Source organism: Drosophila willistoni, assembly GCF_018902025.1.
Source record: "Drosophila willistoni isolate 14030-0811.24 chromosome XR unlocalized genomic scaffold, UCI_dwil_1.1 Seg143, whole genome shotgun sequence".
NCBI classification, from domain to species: Eukaryota; Metazoa; Arthropoda; class Insecta; order Diptera; family Drosophilidae; genus Drosophila; species Drosophila willistoni.
Genome location: NW_025814056.1, coordinates 1,811,964 through 1,833,480, shown reverse-complemented (window position 1 = coordinate 1,833,480; position 21,517 = coordinate 1,811,964). Strand labels below are relative to the sequence as shown.

At 37.2% G+C, this 21,517-nt stretch overlaps 2 protein-coding genes across 2 annotated transcripts; both read right to left on the bottom strand.

Annotated features, from left to right (window-relative positions):
- Positions 1 to 2,604: 2,604 nt before the first annotated feature.
- LOC6646521 lies at positions 2,605 to 5,356 on the bottom strand. Its single transcript, XM_002069058.4, has 3 exons — positions 5,100 to 5,356; positions 4,846 to 5,027; positions 2,605 to 3,844 (listed from the first exon to the last, which is right to left on the bottom strand). Exons 1-3 carry the CDS (start codon positions 5,191 to 5,193, stop codon positions 2,672 to 2,674), a joined length of 1,449 nt encoding a protein of 482 aa, XP_002069094.1. The 5' UTR covers positions 5,194 to 5,356; the 3' UTR covers positions 2,605 to 2,671.
- A 2,329-nt stretch (positions 5,357 to 7,685) lies between these two features.
- LOC6646520 lies at positions 7,686 to 9,963 on the bottom strand. The gene is made up of 4 exons (XM_002069057.3): positions 9,878 to 9,963; positions 9,579 to 9,824; positions 9,160 to 9,335; positions 7,686 to 9,096 (listed from the first exon to the last, which is right to left on the bottom strand). The coding sequence occupies exons 2-4, from the start codon at positions 9,754 to 9,756 to the stop codon at positions 7,915 to 7,917; spliced, it is 1,536 nt and encodes a 511-aa protein (XP_002069093.2). The 5' UTR covers positions 9,757 to 9,824; positions 9,878 to 9,963; the 3' UTR covers positions 7,686 to 7,914.
- Between the last annotated feature and the right edge of the window lie 11,554 nt (positions 9,964 to 21,517).

Here is a 21,517-nt window from a genome sequence, read left to right as displayed (position 1 = left end):
AGTATATACATATATTTTCCTGATTAGCACTTCAAGACGAGTAGATCAACGCAAACTCTTTCTAGACTGTTAGAGCTGCAGAGATGAAATTTTGAATGTAGACTTTGTTACTGCACGGGTTGTATATGTCGAATTCAGCCGGATCAAATCACTATATCATATAGCTCCCAAAAAAAAGGACAAAGTCACGAACAGTGACTTTTCTCAATAACTTAATTATATTCTCTTAGTTTCGTATACCTACAAATGACTGTACCATAGGAACGATCGGTGAAAAAGAATGACTTTTAACAATAACTTATAATAACAATAACATCAAAATTAATATTTCTCAGTTAAACATAACTACATATTAATGAATTTGCTAAATTTAATCACTTTTATCAATAATTTTGTTACTTTTGACCCGATTTTCATAAAAATTAACGCTACTGATAAATTTGATCAAAATCGGATAACTAAAGTATATAGTTGTCATATAAACTAACGATCAAATAACATGCGACATGCCACACCCTAAACTTGTAGGCCGCTTTTTCCCGAACACTCGATTTTTTATACAAAACGTTTTTCCAATTTAAAGGATATAGGTAACGAAAGAGTTACAGAAAAAACCTTCAAGGGTATACAAAATTCGGCGCGGCCGAAGTTAGCCCCGTCCCTCTGGTTTTGTTTTTTTTTTTTTTTTGTTTGTTTACTTTGCTGCATAAACAAACAAATTTTCTACAGTTTTATGTGGACGTTTTGTTGTCGTTGTTGTTTTTTTTTTTGTGTTTTAAAATTTGTACAAGCTGCTTGCAACAACTAGCTAATTAACTCAATTAAAAATTAAAATAACTTTAAACTCAATTCCCGTCGCTTCATTTAGCGTTCAAAAATGAAGAAGGAGAAACATGCCCTCGAGGGTCCATTTGGATCCTTGCTGTATAGTTATTGTTGTTGCTAACCTGAAACACGAGAGAGAGGGAGAGAATTCAAGCCGCAACAGCTAATTGTGGTCCGAATTGGCCAAAGATGGTGCAAGTAGCAACAAACCAACCGCAAACCAAAATGCACAAGTATAGCCAACAAGAAGGTACAAAGACCAACAGAGATCATCTCCTTCCATTTACAGACAACATCCCAAAGTGCTTTGTCTGCTGCTTTAGTTAGAGAAAATATTGCATATCAATAATATGTATATCTACATACATAACTCGAGAATAATTTTCCACATCATTAGATGATAAACTCAGACTAGACCAATCTGCCCGTGCGACCTGCATCAATCTGATACTTTGTATACCCTATAAACAGTGAAGAGTAATGGGTAGTTGAGTTAATTTCAACACTCCTGGTATTTGATAGTGAAACAAATGAGTATATTTAAGGTAACTTGCAGTCGGCTTTCCTCTCTTGAGTTACGCAACTTACAATAAGTGTTTGGACATTTTCTTTGGGCAAATTCATCAGAAACATCAGATTAATCAACTTAGTTTTTTTTTTTGTTTCATTTTGGCCTTAAACGAACTCCCCCCTCTCTCACTCGCTCGCTCTCTCTCTCTCTCTCTCTCTCTCTGTAGTTCTTCCTCGTTGTCAAAAGGCGTGTAAAATTCGCCGCCAATCGCAAGAAAACAAACAAAAAATAAAATAAAAAAAGGCAACCCACACACACATTCACAATCGACAAACTTTATGAATGAGCCAAAGCTTTAACTAGCCGGCTAAGTAATACCTTGTTTACAAATTAAATAGTGGGTTATTTCGGCCTCCGATTTCCCATGAAAGCCCTGGAAAGAAAATAGTGAAAACAGTTTCCATTTGGTTTTATAGCAAATGCCATATCAGAAGCTTTTGTGGTGAAAGCTTTAGTAGGGAAAACCACCAACGAAAAATACGTTCTACATGGTCAAAAGGGTCGAACCGTGTTGTTACTTTTGGTATTAGTATCTGGTCAAAGTTATCCAGAAATTTTAATCGTATGTTGGAAATCAAGAAAAATATCTGTCTTAGAAATTGACTTGAAGTAAGCTTTAAGTTGTAAGTAATTGCATTACTTAAATGTTCACTAGATGCTTTGAATTTTCAGCTTACTTTCATAGTTAGTCAAAAACTTTTTGTTCTTGGCTTGTCGTAGAAATGTTAAGCCACCGAGTGAAACCATGAATGAATACGTCAGAGATTTGTTTGAAGTACATATATTTTCCAATCAATGGTGAAATGAAGTTTTCCTGTTTGGAAAAACCGCTTTTGACATGAAAGTTGATTGTCACTTAAAGATTTTCTACTTATTTTGTTTGTGATCACGTGTTGTGATTGTGTGTTTAACGTTTCCAAAGAGTTTTTGAATTATTTTTATTAAATTGATTAAACACTTGCAAGATTTCTGATTTGAAAAATAAAAACTCATTAATATATATATATATATATATATATATTGTTTTTTTTTTAGATTTGAGACAAGGTCTTCAATTGGTTAACACACAATACGCGTAAGCCGATAACTTTATTGCCTTTGGAGATAAATGCATATAACTTATACAAATAGACACTCATACACACACACACACACACACATACACAAGCATACATACATATACATACATACATACATGTATAGAGAGATAGAGATATATAAATATATAAATATAGAGAACAGATAAGTGCTTAGGCACTACTAACTAGGTGAATCTTAAGGAACTTTCTTGAATTTGATCAGACATTCGAATAGGGTTAACTGCTTTGTTTCTGGCATAAGCATGAAAACAAGCAGTCCGAATGCAAAACTGAGGCCACCGAAGGTAAAAAAGAATATAGAATCGGTGAGAAAATGTTGAAAGGCAGCTACCATTAATCCCAATTGTAGCGTCTGTTCGCATATCAAAATGCCAGCCAAACAACGTGCCTTATGCGATACACTAAATGCCTCCGCTGTATAGATTAATGCCGGCACTGCCACTCCGCCGGCCACAATTAGCTCGAAAAGCAACATCAGTAAAGCAATCGCTTGCAAATTGATGTCATAGTAGGTTTTTTGCACCGATTCCAAATGCTCGAATACACCGCCAACCATGACAATAATAATGCCTGCTAGGAATAGAGAAAGTGAGCATAGTTTGCGGCGTCCATGCCAATCGACAAGGAATGCACCAACCAGACTGCCCAGCAAACCGCAAAACGCCAACCAGTATAGGCAATTCATATCACATTCCAGACCATGCCAACTGACCACCAAGAAGGCACGATTGTACGGCAATGACAATGCCAATGTGGCAAAACATCGTACAAGTAGTACCTTAAGCAGCGGCAACAAGCGACGTGCGCAACGATGCCAACAGCTTAAATCTCGATTTGGTTCCTCAGCAAATTGTTCCCAGTCCCTGGCATTGTGCAATTGCCGACAATCTTCGCGTAGGTGCATCAATTCGGTGGCCGATTGGCCATGCAATTGCTTCAATGTATCACCCACAGCCATATCCCGTTCCTGATGCAACAACAGTAGCGGTGATTCCAAACGATGGGCCAATGCCAGTATAACCGCCGCCACACCAAGGGCAGCCAAAAGTATGCCATGCAACTGATCAATGTGCATGGCATGTCCACGTTCCAAGGGCTCCAAGGCGTACCACAAACGTGTATAGAAGACTTGTATGGAAACGCCCAGCCATAGAAAGATTCGTTCACAGCTCAATAGCATGCCGCGTATGGATTTGTGTGCCACTTCGGAACCAGTGACCAATGCCTGAACCTGTGTTAGTCCATAGGCGGCACCGACACTAACGCTACTGTAGCAGGCGGCACTAAATAATTGTGGCAGGGCAAGATTCAATATGCCAGCCATTAGCAAAAGAAACCCACTTGAGGTCTGCAAAAAGAAAAACAAAATGAAATGCAAGAAATGGATTAAAAATAAACCCTGGTTATATGAGTATATTAAAGAAGCTCAACTTGTCTTAAAATCAAAAAATCCATCAATCGATCTACTTCTATATCTCAAAAAAAAAACCCTTCACAAATGCTCACTACGTTCTTACTCATTCTTGTTTTTCATACAATCTAAACATCATGCCATCAGATTAAACAAACTCTGTGGAGCTACTGCATACTTTATGGAGCAACATTCTTTTAAATTTTTAATCTCTACCTTACACTTTTTAAAAAGTATTACTATTATATTATTATTTGAGAAAGTCGACTTGCTTTTTGTGGAATGTAAGCCAGCAAGGGAGCTGAGACTGAGACATTTAAAAAGTGAATTGCTTGTAATGTGTTGCTTACTAAAGGGTGCAAAATTTCTCTCAATTCTCTAGATTTGTTTACCTGACTTAAAAACTTAGACTGCAAACATACAAATATCATAAAATGTAAGCAGATCTAGGGCTGTGAAGTAGTGGTAAGTTTGCCCCTTAAAATATGCAATGGGCTGCAAAAGGATTCATTGTTTTCAACTATTTTTTCGAAAGCCTTTTCAATTAATAACTAGTGCTTCTAGTGCTTGGTTTGACAATTTGCCTACATTTTTTTTATATACATATAAAATCGTTAGTCATTCAAGCATGCGATTAGAAAAAAAAACATACGGACTTGACTCTTAATTTTGGAAGCAGATTATATGCATACAACAAACTTCTGATAAATTAAGATTACACCATTTTGGTATAGAATATAAAAATGATTTGAAATTAGTTATATTGCTCGATAGCTGATATTGTTAAAGTTAATGGCTAATGCAGGTTGATTTCAATCACTTTATCAGTTCCATCAATTTGATAAGAATGATGATAAATTTATTGATGATGACTGTTATAATGTGCAGTAGTCAGATTAATGGGTGTGTTTATTATAGTTAGTATAGTTAATACATACATATGCCACATTTTTGGTAACACGCTGTACAAACAAAGCCGCCAATAGAGCACCTAAAGCAGCGCCAATGTACCAACTCATCATTAGATTGTGTGTGGTATTATTATTGAGAAATTTACCAGCTGGTGTATCAAATATGGACCAGGCTAATCTCATACCGCTGCCCACAAACACCATGGAGGCTATCACAAAAACAAAAAAAACCATAAGACAAAACATGCATAAAGAAAAAAATCTATTCAAGAAATATATACCCGAGGCCATAGATTGAAATTGCATGCGATAGCGCCACATGAGACGTAGCCAGGGTAGTTTTCCCTCCTCCTCGATGGTTGGCAGCAAAGGCATTTTGAAAGCGACTTTTTGACTAATTACCGCCACCCACCACACACACACGCACACGCACACACGTACGCACACTTCACAATTAAATTGCAATTGCCGATTTAATGATTGCGGGCTTTCTTTATTTTTATTTTTTTTACAATTGATTTGTTTATTTTGTGGTTTGTGTTGTTTTTTTCCCTTTTTCACAAGAATTTTTTAGTCGTCATTGTTTTTTTCTTTCATTTTGTCATTTTGCTGCGGTCCACTCGAACTCTCAAAACGTCTATTTTCTTTTTTGTTTCTATTTTTTGGGGTGGGCTCTGATTTTGGCACTTGCCGATCGTCAACGCGCGACTTACATAGCTGACGGCTCGAATCGGTTTGATAAACACAGAAGGCACAGGGCACTGTCAAAGTTTGACCGAAACACTCGAGGTGCGAGAACACAACGGGTTTTTTTTCGATAAGATAAATACAATAAATACAAACATAGACGTTTCGTTTTCTAATGGCTAATGTTTTTGTTGTTGTTGCTAGATGTGGTATACCTATATTTTTTTCCTTTTTGCGAGCTCTATTATCAATATGCTGATTACTGGATATAAATAAATTAATTAAATTTGAATGCATGGTTAGGCGTCAGTTAAGTGGTGGCCCGGCTTCTAGGGTGGACAGTAAAAAAGAACTACTGAAAGTGATTTAACCAATTACCATTACAATTGCCAACTTTTGTATGATGGGGATAATAATGTAAATTGTTATCAGGACATGTGAATACAAGCGCACCTCTTGGTCAATTTTGGCCTCCTTTTTGGTGAAAGAAGTTTATAATCCAAATTCGGAAGCTTTCTAGTTCCTACAGTTCCTAAGATCTAGGTGTTGTTCTGCGATATGGACGCTGATCAAGAATAAATAAAGTTTACCAATAAAATCGAAATTGCTTCTTTTTGCCTATTGGAAATTATTATATTTAATACTCTTAATCCATTTTGTTTTACTTTATGAAATAATGGGGTAACTTTGCCCCTTAAAGTATGCAATAGGTTAAAAAATGTTTCTTGTTAACCGATTCATCATTTTTCGTGAGCCTTTCAGCTTAAAAAATGTCTAATGAACAATGTTTGCTTCGGAAAAATGTTTTGTATCCACAAAATATTTCAAAACTTCTTCATAAGTTTCAAGAATTGCTGCTAATTGCATACTTTTGGGGGCAAATTTTTCTAACCTTTTTGTCAAATTTATATCCCGTGATTTGCTTACACTTGAAATAAAAAAAAATAATTTTTTCTATAAAAATAAACATTAGCTAATTCATTTCTATAATCGAACTCATTAAACCAAAGCATAGCTTTCCAATTTCACATTCTTTAAAAACTGACAAACATCTTTCTTAAATGCTAATTTGACAGCTGATATATGATATGGTTAAACAATTTTGATAATTTTAATGACAGCATTATGGAAGCAATAATTTTAAATGACAATTTTATTGTGCCAGTATATGACAACTTTTAATAACTTGAATAAACCTATTTTATATATGAAAACATATATCTATATAAAGTACTCACTGCATATATTGTATATACATACATATATATTTGAAGAATTGACTAAATTTGATAATTTTTTCATTTGCTTAAAAATATATCAAGCCATTGATTACATTGAGTTATTTAAACTAGGTAAATGCATTTTCCATTCTTTGTGCTTACAAAAACTGAAATAGAAATAATGGTGTATTAGAGAGCGAGTATAAATTAGCAATTTGACGCAAACGCTTACTACTATTCTCTATGTAGAAACTTTTAGTCGAATCATGAAATACGGTTTTTGCAAGAGTATAAAGATAAGACCTATTATTATTGCAGCCCCAAAACATTTATATATTCTACAGTGGGGCAGTTTTTTTTCAGTACAGACTCAAATTTCAAATTTTAAAACCGCTGGTGACTTAGGGCTGTGAAATAAGTGAATTTTGGCACCTAAAATATGTCATAAGCAGTCTAAAAATTATATAGCAAAATAAACATTCCTCATAGACAATTTTTAAGTCAGGAAAAGATAAAAAAGTTCTTAAATATATTAGATATTTTCCAAGCTATTTCATACTTTACGGGGCAAAGCAATCCTATTTAACAGCTCTAGATCCGCCCATAGTTAAAGGTAGGTCAAATCTTTATGGACAATACGGAGATTGGCCAGTAACCCTAAAAACGGTTGCATTAATAACAAAACTACAATTTTGCAGAATCGGAAACCATTTTCTATTTTTCTTTTATTTGTTCTTAAATTATATATTTTTCAATATAAAAGAAATATAATTGTATAAATCCAACCGTCTACCGTTTATATGTAACTACATATGTTTATACATATATATGTATAAATATATACATTATATCAATAGCTTTTGTTATTTTAATTACTTTAATTGTAAAAGTTTGTTGGGATTCCCCAAAAAAATTAAAATTATCAGACAACACTCAAAGAAAGTAAAGTGGCGGAGAAAATTCGTTGAAGTGTCCATGGTAGGTAGACAAATAATTTGTTATTTCATGATGACTTATTGAATTGTGGCCTGGACTAATAAGGCATACAATTCAATAATTACTATAGTACTACTATATGTATGTCGAGAGGTGTAGATTATTTGTGTAATACAAACAGCTAAAATTGCCTGATAGTCTTTAGTCAGTTTTTGTTTCTCTTTTCTCTTGATATCGATCGCGTTGCATACTTTTAGGCACGACGATTAAGAATTGGTTGTTCGGTTGTTCCTATCACGAAATGGCGAAAAATGTCCTGTGCTTGCCGCAACGTGATCAATTTGGTTTCTGGCATATACCAGACACTCAAAAGGAAACCAATTAACTGCAATGCACCAATACTGAAAAAAAATGCTGAAACATTGTCGGATATCTGAGCACCTAGAACCACAGAATTTATGCCCAAGTGTATAATCATCTCCACTGTATATGCCAAGGCAATACATGGCCGTTTCACAGACAATGGAAAGGCTTCCGATAAGTAAGCTGAGCTTGGTGCAAAGGCAATGCCCGAGAATAGTTGAGAGATCAAAAGAAGCCATAGAGCAGTTCTCATATCACTAGTGCGAACAAATTCGTGAATTGTGAAACGGCTTGCCAATCCAATGGACATGCCGCCGCATACAATGAGGCCCATTAGAAGAGGAATTTTGCGGCCCAACGAGTCCAGCGAGAAGGCACACAAACAACTGCCCACCAGGCGGAAAAATCCAAAGAGCACATGTGGACCCGAGTTATCGCCATAGACAATGGTGCTAGTTAAACTCAATGTATAGGCCACAAGCATGCTATTGCTGCTAGCGTATAGGCCACGTATTAGACAGAGACGGACTAAAGCTGGTAGTGATTGCTGCCACGCTTCTATCTCACTCAATGCTTGATTTTGTGCCAAATACAAGCGATGTTCCGTCAGCTGATGATACGTTTCGGCGGTAACAGCTCGTGGGCACTGTAATTTGGACAAGACATCGATGGCTCCTTGCTCGTCGTTTGCTCTTAGAAGCTCTACCGGTGACTCAATGCTCCACACATATGCTAGGCATATGCCAATGATGCCACAAATTATGCTCACAATCCCCTGCACATGCTCCGGCCGGTAGTCATCTTCTGGATCTCGGCTTACAGCGCAAACAATTTGCACAAATATGCCCAACGTTGTTGGCCATTGTTCTATGGCAGAGGCAATTGAGCCACGCTTATAGCAAACAGATAATTCCCCTGCCATGGCCAATGTTGGGGCAAAGATCAGGCCATTGGCAATCCCATTCATGTAATTTGCGGCAAATATGGGTCCAGCACCAGATTTTGAGTCAAACGTTGAATTTCCAACTGTAGTCACAATGCCTCCAATTAAAACCAGCAAAGAACTAAATTCCTACAAAAATGGGCAAAAATAATGACTGAATTAACAAAGAACACAAAAAAATCCCTCACTTACCACTAACAATTTGTAGGAGCAAAGTTGACTCAACAGGAAACCGAATGCAGCACCAAAAATGGCAGCTATAAACCAACTGATGCGCAGATGTGGGCCGATTATAAATTCGTTATTATAGCTATTGAACCCAATGGACCAGGCCAAAAACATGCCACCAGAGAGAAAAATCAATGCAGCTAAAAACAAAAACAAAACAAATAAAACGCACCTTTAGAAATAAATTTTGTTAAGCATGACGTGCAAGAAAATTGTTTACATGCTATTTATTTTAGTTTTAAACGAAATTAGTCATCATAAACACACACCCACACCCACACCCCACACACACTAAACACAACACATACACAGATACACACATATGTACGTATATGATTCATTTGATGTATTCATTTGCCCTTTGAGATTCACTTTTAACTTACCTGCACCCACTGCATTGACTTGAGGTTGATTACGTAGATCACGATTACAACATGTTTGAGTCGCAGTGCGCGACATTGTATTCTCAAGTCTCATTACTCCATCTGGCTGATGCTGATCTGTTGGCAGTGTTTGAAAATCATTTGTTGATGGCCTATTTGATGCGTTGCTTGATTCCATGGCCACAGTCTACTTGTTCTTCGTCTTCACCGATCCGACTTGGCCGTTAGGTCAGACAGCACTAGAGTCTAAGAAATAAATGGCATAAGCATCAACCTCATGTTATACAGGTGGTACTTACCTGTGTGTTGGTCTATCAATCGGCAAACGTAAGCTAATCTTATCGCATATTGATTGATAAGTAGACACACACAGAATGCTTATTTTGTTTTGTACTATCGCTGGTCTTTTTTGAATTTTATTTTATTTCTCTTTCCTTTTTTCTGCCACAAATGTACACTTTTCTTATCGTGAGTGAATGTTGTTTGCTTTCTAATGCCATGGAATATCGGTAAGCGGAGGAACATATGTTGGGAATTGATTTTTTTTGTTATCATTGTGCATTGAGCCAGGGCAGGTAGAATTTTGTCGATAAACAGTAGTTAGCCCTGAAGGACTGGATTTTTTGAGCACAGTGTAAAGTACTTATGTTTTCGGACATTGCAATTGGAGCGTTTTTAAAATTACTTACAAAACACTGTCAATCAAAACATATTTTAACCACTTGTATACCCTTGCAAACAGGGCATATTCATTTTTGTCAGAAGAGTGCAACGCATAGAAGGAAGCATCTCCGAACATATAACGTATATATATACCTGATCAGCACGTCGAGACGAGTTCAAATAGCCATGTCCGTCTGTCCATCCGTCTGGATCAACGCAAACTTCTCGTAGACCCTTGGAGCGATTTATTTCGTAGTTTTTGTGTAATTAACACAAGAAAAATTATGTTTTTAGCGGGGTTGTAGCTAAGCAAATGAAAATATTGATGAGTTTACAATATTTCTAGAATTTAAAGAACAATTATAGTTTAAAATACAATATTCGGCAACCAGAGCAGCCGAATATTCTTCAATTTTATAATTCAGAGTAAAATATTTGGCTGCCAGGGCTGTCAAACAACGCGCCAAATAAAAAATAGCGCTTGCCAACACTGAAATCTAGCTTTAGCCGCTTTTTTCACTTTTCAACACTGAAACATCGAGTAGCTTAAGTAAATATTTACCTCGATTGTTTTTATTTATCGATTGTTATCAATCGAAGCATTGTCCATATCTAATAGTACACATGGTTCGGAATTATGTGACGCTTTAACAGTTGCTTTTTGGCCCTCGAGATGAGGGCAACAGCAGCTCCGACAATTTTTGGCTTTATATTTTACTTCTCTTATATACCATTTTAAACGAATTACCCGGTAATAAAAGTTGAAGAGCGAATAAGGACTCCGATTTTAAATTTAAGTTACGGTTGCCACCAATGAAAGTTATGACCAACAATCAACTAACTTTAATTTACAAAACAATGTCTTGTTAATTCTAAATAGCCCTTACCCAAACGTTTAATCGAAGGGCCACGTGATCTTACCTTCAAACTCTGAGGCAACATTAATCACGCACTAGCTTTTGGTCACTTATATTTACTGGGAACATTGCCAGAGCCTACGTTAATAATAATTCAAATTTTTTTTTTTATGCTGAGAGCAATTAAAAAAAAAAGTTTATAAATACCATTGCATCTGGTTCCCGTTTACTCTGAAGTCTGTGACCAAAAATTCAATAAATACGCTAGCCTTATTTTCTTTTATTTGCTTTGTTCGCCTCATTTTCAGCGATATTTATTATGGTGCGTCCTCTTTGAATGGCCAACTCTCGGGGATGTTTACTAACGATTTTCTTAAAATTTTTCAGTTTATCGACCTTAGCAGCGGCCTAAAGCCATTCTTTTTTCTTTTTTAAATTTCTAACTGCTTTACCAACAGACTTCAGGCTTTTGCATGCTTCTTTTTTTTTGGGAGTCGGACATCTTGTGAGTGGGAGTAACTTACGGGAAACGTACATATTAGGGGAAAATACCGTCGTCTCTCGAGTTCTGCGGCCTAAGCTTGTACGTCTGGTTGGTGGCATTGTTAAAAGCGAAAATCCAACTGCAAACTCTATAATTTTATGAATAAGTTTCTGTGGATTTCAAATCGGCAAACGTTTGCTTCTGATTCTTTCTGCGAGCCAAATTCGCTTTTTTAGGAGGCATTATTTCGTTAGTAACGCGGTTGACATGTAACTGCCCCCGCCTACAGCGGTCGATACACGGAAAGACGTTATAAAAACTCATTTTATTCGCGCTCGCGAAGATTTTCTTAATATTTTCTTCCGTAAGAACCTTCTCCTAATAATAACAAATACAACAAAAAAAGAATTAGTGAAGAATTAGTGACCAAGGAAAACGGGTTTCATTTTTATATATACATATAGATGTATGTATAATAGAACTAAAGACGTTTCCCGCTTACTCTGAAGTCTGTCACCATGAGCTTAGAATTTCGGAAACTCCGTCTCCGAGAAGAAAGACACTTTTGGCCATCCGTAAACTTACTGAGAGCTTTGCTAGACCCAAATGTTATAAAGACGCTTGTTAACTTATATTTACTTGGAGCGTTGCTGGAGCCAACGGAAGACCTTTCCGCTATGGATAACACCGTTTTTTATTTAAGTTCTTTTTTACTTATTTTAAAGTTGAGATATTTCATTATTCACATTTGATTACCCAACTCCGGGATGTTTACAAATATGGGTCCAAAAAAGTCATTATCGGAATTTTAAGAAATTTATGGAATCGTTGTCATTCCAATGCAAAAAATTCAATAAATACGCTAGCCTTATTTTCTTTTATTTGCTTTGTTCGCCTCATTTCCAGCGATATTTATTATGGTGCGTCCTCTTTGGATGGCCAACTCTCGGGGATGTTTACTAACGATTTTCTTAAAATTTTTCAGTTTATCGACCATAGCAGCGGCCTTAACCCAGTCTTTTTTCTTTTTTAAATTTCTAACTTCTTTACCAACAGACTTCAGCCTTTTGCATGCTTCTTTTTTTTTGGGAGTCCTGGGAAACCTGGCCAAAAGGCTCTAGCACCATTACTTTCGGATTAGGGGAAAAGACCGTCGTCTTCGTTTCGATTCTAGTTTTAATTTTGGCCGCTTGAAAACCTTGGAATTTTGAACGAGCCTTTCATTTAGCACATCTTGGTGTATCCTTCCACTTTGGTTTTGGCTTCATAATTTGGTTGCGCTAATCTATCTTCATATCGATTCCGTTCAAGTTCACTTCGTTCATCCAGTTCATCGACCTTAGCAGCGGCCTAAAACCATTCTCTTTTCTTTTTTAAATTTCTAACTGCTTTACCAAAATACTTCAGGCTTTTGCATGCTTCTGATTTTTTTGGAAGTCGGACATCTTGTGAGTGGAAAAGACCGTCGTCTTCGTTTCGATTTTAGGTTTAATTTTGGCCGCTTGAAAACCTTGGAATTTTGAACGAGACTTTCATTTAGCACATCTTGGTGTATCCTTCCACTTTGGTTTTGGCTTCATAATTTGGTTGCGCTAATCTATCTTCATATCGATTCCGTTCAAGTTCACTTCGTTCATCCAGTTCATCGACCTTAGCAGCGGCCTAAAACCATTCTTTTTTCTTTTTTAAATTTCTAACTGCTTTACCAACATACTTCAGGCTTTTGCATGCTTCTGATTTTTTTGGGAGTCGGACATCTTGTGAGTGGAAAAGACCGTCGTCTTCGTTTCGATTTTAGGTTTAATTTTGGCCGCTTGAAAACCTTGGAATTTTGAACGAGACTTTCATTTAGCACATCTTGGTGTATCCTTCCACTTTGGTTTTGGCTTCATAATTTGGTTGCGCTAATCTATCTTCATATCGATTCCGTTCAAGTTCACTTCGTTCATCCAGTTCATCGACCTTAGCAGCGGCCTAAAACCATTCTTTTTTCTTTTTTAAATTTCTAACTGCTTTACCAAAATACTTCAGGCTTTTGCATGCTTCTGATTTTTTTGGAAGTCGGACATCTTGTGAGTGGAAAAGACCGTCGTCTTCGTTTCGATTTTAGGTTTAATTTTGGCCGCTTGAAAACCTTGGAATTTTGAACGAGACTTTCATTTAGCACATCTTGGTGTATCCTTCCACTTTGGTTTTGGCTTCATAATTTGGTTGCGCTAATCTATCTTCATATCGATTCCGTTCAAGTTCACTTCGTTCATCCAGTTCATCGACCTTAGCAGCGGCCTAAAACCATTCTTTTTTCTTTTTTAAATTTCTAACTGCTTTACCAACATACTTCAGGCTTTTGCATGCTTCTTATTTTTTTGGGAGTCGGACATCTTGTGAGTGGGAGTAACTTACGGGAAACGTGGCTAAAAGGCTCTAGCAGCATTACTTTCAGATTAGGGGAAAAGACCGTCGTCTTGGTTTCGATCTTAAGTTTAACTTTGGCCGCTTGAAAACCTTGGAATTTTGAACGAGCCTTTCATTTAGCACATCTTGGTGTATCCTTCCACTTTGGTTTTGGCTTCATAATTTGGTTGCGCTAATCTATCTTCATATCGATTCCGTTCAAGTTCACTTCGTTCATCCAGTTCATCGACCTTAGCAGCGGCCTAAAACCATTCTTTTTTCTTTTTTAAATTTCTAACTGCTTTACCAACATACTTCAGGCTTTTGCATGCTTCTGATTTTTTTGGGAGTCGGACATCTTGTGAGTGGAAAAGACCGTCGTCTTCGTTTCGATTTTAGGTTTAATTTTGGCCGCTTGAAAACCTTGGAATTTTGAACGAGACTTTCATTTAGCACATCTTGGTGTATCCTTCCACTTTGGTTTTGGCTTCATAATTTGGTTGCGCTAATCTATCTTCATATCGATTCCGTTCAAGTTCACTTCGTTCATCCAGTTCATCGACCTTAGCAGCGGCCTAAAACCATTCTTTTTTCTTTTTTAAATTTCTAACTGCTTTACCAACATACTTCAGGCTTTTGCATGCTTCTGATTTTTTTGGGAGTCGGACATCTTGTGAGTGGAAAAGACCGTCGTCTTCGTTTCGATTTTAGGTTTAATTTTGGCCGCTTGAAAACCTTGGAATTTTGAACGAGACTTTCATTTAGCACATCTTGGTGTATCCTTCCACTTTGGTTTTGGCTTCATAATTTGGTTGCGCTAATCTATCTTCATATCGATTCCGTTCAAGTTCACTTCGTTCATCCAGTTCATCGACCTTAGCAGCGGCCTAAAACCATTCTTTTTTCTTTTTTAAATTTCTAACTGCTTTACCAACATACTTCAGGCTTTTGCATGGTTCTGATTTTTTTGGGAGTCGGACATCTTGTGAGTGGAAAAGACCGTCGTCTTCGTTTCGATTTTAGGTTTAATTTTGGCCGCTTGAAAACCTTGGAATTTTGAACGAGACTTTCATTTAGCACATCTTGGTGTATCCTTCCACTTTGGTTTTGGCTTCATAATTTGGTTGCGCTAATCTATCTTCATATCGATTCCGTTCAAGTTCACTTCGTTCATCCAGTTCATCGACCTTAGCAGCGGCCTAAAACCATTCTCTTTTCTTTTTTAAATTTCTAACTGCTTTACCAAAATACTTCAGGCTTTTGCATGCTTCTGATTTTTTTGGAAGTCGGACATCTTGTGAGTGGAAAAGACCGTCGTCTTCGTTTCGATTCTAGTTTTAATTTTGGCCGCTTGAAAACCTTGGAATTTTGAACGAGCCTTTCATTTAGCACATCTTGGTGTATCCTTCCACTTTGGTTTTGACTTCATAATTTGGTTGCGCTAATCTATCTTCATATCGATTCCGTTCAAGTTCACTTCGTTCATCCAGTTCATCGACCTTAGCAGCGGCCTAAAACCATTCTTTTTTAAATTTCTAACTGCTTTACCAACATACTTCAGGCTTTTGCATGCTTCTGATTTTTTTGGGAGTCGGACATCATGTGAGTAGAAAAGACCGTCGTCTTCGTTTCGATTTTAGGTTTAATTTCGGCCGCTTGAAAACCTTGGAATTTTGAACGAGCCTTTCAATTAGCACATCTTGGTGTATCCTTCCACTTTGGTTTTGACTTCATAATTTGGTTGCGCTAATCTATCTTCATATCGATTCCGTTCAAGTTCACTTCGTTCATCCAGTTCATCGACCTTAGCAGCGGCCTAAAACCATTCTTTTTTCTTTTTTAAATTTCTAACTGCTTTACCAACATACTTCAGGCTTTTGCATGCTTCTTATTTTTTTGGGAGTCGGACATCTTGTGAGTGGGAGTAACTTACGGGAAACGTCGCTAAAACTCTCTAGCACCATTACTTTCAGATTAGGGGAAAAGACCGTCGTCTTGGTTTCGATCTTAAGTTGAACTTTGGCCGCTTGAAAACCTTGGAATTTTGAACGAGCCTTTCATTTAGCACATCTTGGTGTATCCTTCCACTTTGGTTTTGGCTTCATAATTTGGTTGCGCTAATCTATCTTCATATCGATTCCGTTCAAGTTCACTTCGTTCATCCAGTTCATCGACCTTAGCAGCGGTCTTAAGCCATTGTTTTTTCTTTTTTAAAAGCCGTTATAAAAACTCATTTTATTCGCGCTCGCGAAGATTTTCTTAATATTTTCTTCCGTAAGAACCTTCTCCTAATAATAACAAATACAACAAAAAAAGAATTAGTGAAGAATTAGTGACCAAGGAAAACGGGTTTCATTTTTATATATACATATAGATGTATGTATAATAGAACTAAAGACGTTTCCCGCTTACTCTGAAGTCTGTCACCATGAGCTTAGAATTTCGGAAACTCCGTCTCCGAGAAGAAAGACACTTTTGGCCATCCGTAAACTTACTGAGAGCTTTGCTAGACCCAAATGTTATAAAGACGCTTGTTAACTTATATTTACTTGGAGCGTTGCTGGAGCCAACGGAAGACCTTTCCGCTATGGATAACACCGTTTTTTATTTAAGTTCTTTTTTACTTATTTTAAAGTTGAGATATTTCATTATTCACATTTGATTACCCAACTCCGGGATGTTTACAAATATGGGTCCAAAAAAGTCATTATCGGAATTTTAAGAAATTTATGGAATCGTTGTCATTCCAATGCAAAAAATTCAATAAATACGCTAGCCTTATTTTCTTTTATTTGCTTTGTTCGCCTCATTTCCAGCGATATTTATTATGGTGCGTCCTCTTTGGATGGCCAACTCTCGGGGATGTTTACTAACGATTTTCTTAAAATTTTTCAGTTTATCGACCATAGCAGCGGCCTTAACCCAGTCTTTTTTCTTTTTTAAATTTCTAACTTCTTTACCAACAGACTTCAGCCTTTTGCATGCTTCTTTTTTTTGGGAGTCCTGGGAAACCTGGCCAAAAGGCTCTAGCACCATTACTTTCGGATTAGGGGAAAAGACCGTCGTCTTCGTTTCGATTCTAGTTTTAATTTTGGCCGCTTGAAAACCTTGGAATTTTGAACGAGCCTTTCATTTAGCACATCTTGGTGTATCCTTCCACTTTGGTTTTGGCTTCATAATTTGGTTGCGCTAATCTATCTTCATATCGATTCCGTTCAAGTTCACTTCGTTCATCCAGTTTATTGACCTTAGCAGCGGCCTAAAACCACTCTTTTTTCTTTTTTAAATTTCTAACTGCTTTACCAACATACTTCAGGCTTTTGCATGCTTCTGATTTTTTTGGGAGTCGGACATCTTGTGAGTGGAAAAGACCGTCGTCTTCGTTTCGATTCTAGTTTTAATTTTGGCCGCTTGAAAACCTTGGAATTTTGAACGAGCCTTTCATTTAGCACATCTTGGTGTATCCTTCCACTTTGGTTTTGACTTCATAATTTGGTTGCGCTAATCTATCTTCATATCGATTCCGTTCAAGTTCACTTCGTTCATCCAGTTCATCGACCTTAGCAGCGGCCTAAAACCATTCTTTTTTCTTTTTTAAATTTCTAACTGCTTTACCAACATACTTCAGGCTTTTGCATGCTTCTTATTTTTTTGGGAGTCGGACATCTTGTGAGTGGGAGTAACTTACGGGAAACGTGGCTAAAACTCTCTAGCACCATTACTTTCAGATTAGGGGAAAAGACCGTCGTCTTGGTTTCGATCTTAAGTTGAACTTTGGCCGCTTGAAAACCTTGGAATTTTGAACGAGCCTTTCATTTAGCACATCTTGGTGTATCCTTCCACTTTGGTTTTGGCTTCATAATTTGGTTGCGCTAATCTATCTTCATATCGATTCCGTTCAAGTTCACTTCGTTCATCCAGTTCATCGACCTTAGCAGCGGCCTAAAACCATTCTCTTTTCTTTTTTAAATTTCTAACTGCTTTACCAAAATACTTCAGGCTTTTGCATGCTTCTGATTTTTTTGGAAGTCGGACATCTTGTGAGTGGAAAAGACCGTCGTCTTCGTTTCGATTTTAGGTTTAATTTTGGCCGCTTGAAAACCTTGGAATTTTGAACGAGACTTTCATTTAGCACATCTTGGTGTATCCTTCCACTTTGGTTTTGGCTTCATAATTTGGTTGCGCTAATCTATCTTCATATCGATTCCGTTCAAGTTCACTTCGTTCATCCAGTTCATCGACCTTAGCAGCGGCCTAAAACCATTCTTTTTTCTTTTTTAAATTTCTAACTGCTTTACCAACATACTTCAGGCTTTTGCATGCTTCTGATTTTTTTGGGAGTCGGACATCTTGTGAGTGGAAAAGACCGTCGTCTTCGTTTCGATTTTAGGTTTAATTTTGGCCGCTTGAAAACCTTGGAATTTTGAACGAGACTTTCATTTAGCACATCTTGGTGTATCCTTCCACTTTGGTTTTGGCTTCATAATTTGGTTGCGCTAATCTATCTTCATATCGATTCCGTTCAAGTTCACTTCGTTCATCCAGTTCATCGACCTTAGCAGCGGCCTAAAACCATTCTTTTTTCTTTTTTAAATTTCTAACTGCTTTACCAAAATACTTCAGGCTTTTGCATGCTTCTGATTTTTTTGGAAGTCGGACATCTTGTGAGTGGAAAAGACCGTCGTCTTCGTTTCGATTTTAGGTTTAATTTTGGCCGCTTGAAAACCTTGGAATTTTGAACGAGACTTTCATTTAGCACATCTTGGTGTATCCTTCCACTTTGGTTTTGGCTTCATAATTTGGTTGCGCTAATCTATCTTCATATCGATTCCGTTCAAGTTCACTTCGTTCATCCAGTTCATCGACCTTAGCAGCGGCCTAAAACCATTCTTTTTTCTTTTTTAAATTTCTAACTGCTTTACCAACATACTTCAGGCTTTTGCATGCTTCTTATTTTTTTGGGAGTCGGACATCTTGTGAGTGGGAGTAACTTACGGGAAACGTGGCTAAAAGGCTCTAGCAGCATTACTTTCAGATTAGGGGAAAAGACCGTCGTCTTGGTTTCGATCTTAAGTTTAACTTTGGCCGCTTGAAAACCTTGGAATTTTGAACGAGCCTTTCATTTAGCACATCTTGGTGTATCCTTCCACTTTGGTTTTGGCTTCATAATTTGGTTGCGCTAATCTATCTTCATATCGATTCCGTTCAAGTTCACTTCGTTCATCCAGTTCATCGACCTTAGCAGCGGCCTAAAACCATTCTTTTTTCTTTTTTAAATTTCTAACTGCTTTACCAACATACTTCAGGCTTTTGCATGCTTCTGATTTTTTTGGGAGTCGGACATCTTGTGAGTGGAAAAGACCGTCGTCTTCGTTTCGATTTAGGTTTAATTTTGGCCGCTTGAAAACCTTGGAATTTTGAACGAGACTTTCATTTAGCACATCTTGGTGTATCCTTCCACTTTGGTTTTGGCTTCATAATTTGGTTGCGCTAATCTATCTTCATATCGATTCCGTTCAAGTTCACTTCGTTCATCCAGTTCATCGACCTTAGCAGCGGCCTAAAACCATTCTTTTTTCTTTTTTAAATTTCTAACTGCTTTACCAACATACTTCAGGCTTTTGCATGCTTCTGATTTTTTTGGGAGTCGGACATCTTGTGAGTGGAAAAGACCGTCGTCTTCGTTTCGATTTTAGGTTTAATTTTGGCCGCTTGAAAACCTTGGAATTTTGAACGAGACTTTCATTTAGCACATCTTGGTGTATCCTTCCACTTTGGTTTTGGCTTCATAATTTGGTTGCGCTAATCTATCTTCATATCGATTCCGTTCAAGTTCACTTCGTTCATCCAGTTCATCGACCTTAGCAGCGGCCTAAAACCATTCTTTTTTCTTTTTTAAATTTCTAACTGCTTTACCAACATACTTCAGGCTTTTGCATGGTTCTGATTTTTTTGGGAGTCGGACATCTTGTGAGTGGAAAAGACCGTCGTCTTCGTTTCGATTTTAGGTTTAATTTTGGCCGCTTGAAAACCTTGGAATTTTGAACGAGACTTTCATTTAGCACATCTTGGTGTATCCTTCCACTTTGGTTTTGGCTTCATAATTTGGTTGCGCTAATCTATCTTCATATCGATTCCGTTCAAGTTCACTTCGTTCATCCAGTTCATCGACCTTAGCAGCGGCCTAAAACCATTCTTTTTTCTTTTTTAAATTTCTAACTGCTTTACCAACATACTTCAGGCTTTTGCATGCTTCTGATTTTTTTGGGAGTCGGACATCTTGTGAGTGGAAAAGACCGTCGTCTTCGTTTCGATTTTAGGTTTAATTTTGGCCGCTTGAAAACCTTGGAATTTTGAACGAGACTTTCATTTAGCACATCTTGGTGTATCCTTCCACTTTGGTTTTGGCTTCATAATTTGGTTGCGCTAATCTATCTTCATATCGATTCCGTTCAAGTTCACTTCGTTCATCCAGTTCATCGACCTTAGCAGCGGCCTAAAACCATTCTTTTTTAAATTTCTAACTGCTTTACCAAAATACTTCAGGCTTTTGCATGGTTCTGATTTTTTTGGGAGTCGGACATCTTGTGAGTGGAAAAGACCGTCGTCTTCGTTTCGATTTTAGGTTTAATTTTGGCCGCTTGAAAACCTTGGAATTTTGAACGAGCCTTTCAATTAGCACATCTTGGTGTATCCTTCCACTTTGGTTTTGACTTCATAATTTGGTTGCGCTAATCTATCTTCATATCGATTCCGTTCAAGTTCACTTCGTTCATCCAGTTCATCGACCTTAGCAGCGGCCTAAAACCATTCTTTTTTCTTTTTTAAATTTCTAACTGCTTTACCAAAATACTTCAGGCTTTTGCATGCTTCTGATTTTTTTGGAAGTCGGACATCTTGTGAGTGGAAAAGACCGTCGTCTTCGTTTCGATTTTAGGTTTAATTTTGGCCGCTTGAAAACCTTGGAATTTTGAACGAGACTTTCATTTAGCACATCTTGGTGTATCCTTCCACTTTGGTTTTGGCTTCATAATTTGGTTGCGCTAATCTATCTTCATATCGATTCCGTTCAAGTTCACTTCGTTCATCCAGTTCATCGACCTTAGCAGCGGCCTAAAACCATTCTTTTTTCTTTTTTAAATTTCTAACTGCTTTACCAACATACTTCAGGCTTTTGCATGCTTCTTATTTTTTTGGGAGTCGGACATCTTGTGAGTGGGAGTAACTTACGGGAAACGTGGCTAAAAGGCTCTAGCAGCATTACTTTCAGATTAGGGGAAAAGACCGTCGTCTTGGTTTCGATCTTAAGTTTAACTTTGGCCGCTTGAAAACCTTGGAATTTTGAACGAGCCTTTCATTTAGCACATCTTGGTGTATCCTTCCACTTTGGTTTTGGCTTCATAATTTGGTTGCGCTAATCTATCTTCATATCGATTCCGTTCAAGTTCACTTCGTTCATCCAGTTCATCGACCTTAGCAGCGGCCTAAAACCATTCTTTTTTCTTTTTTAAATTTCTAACTGCTTTACCAACATACTTCAG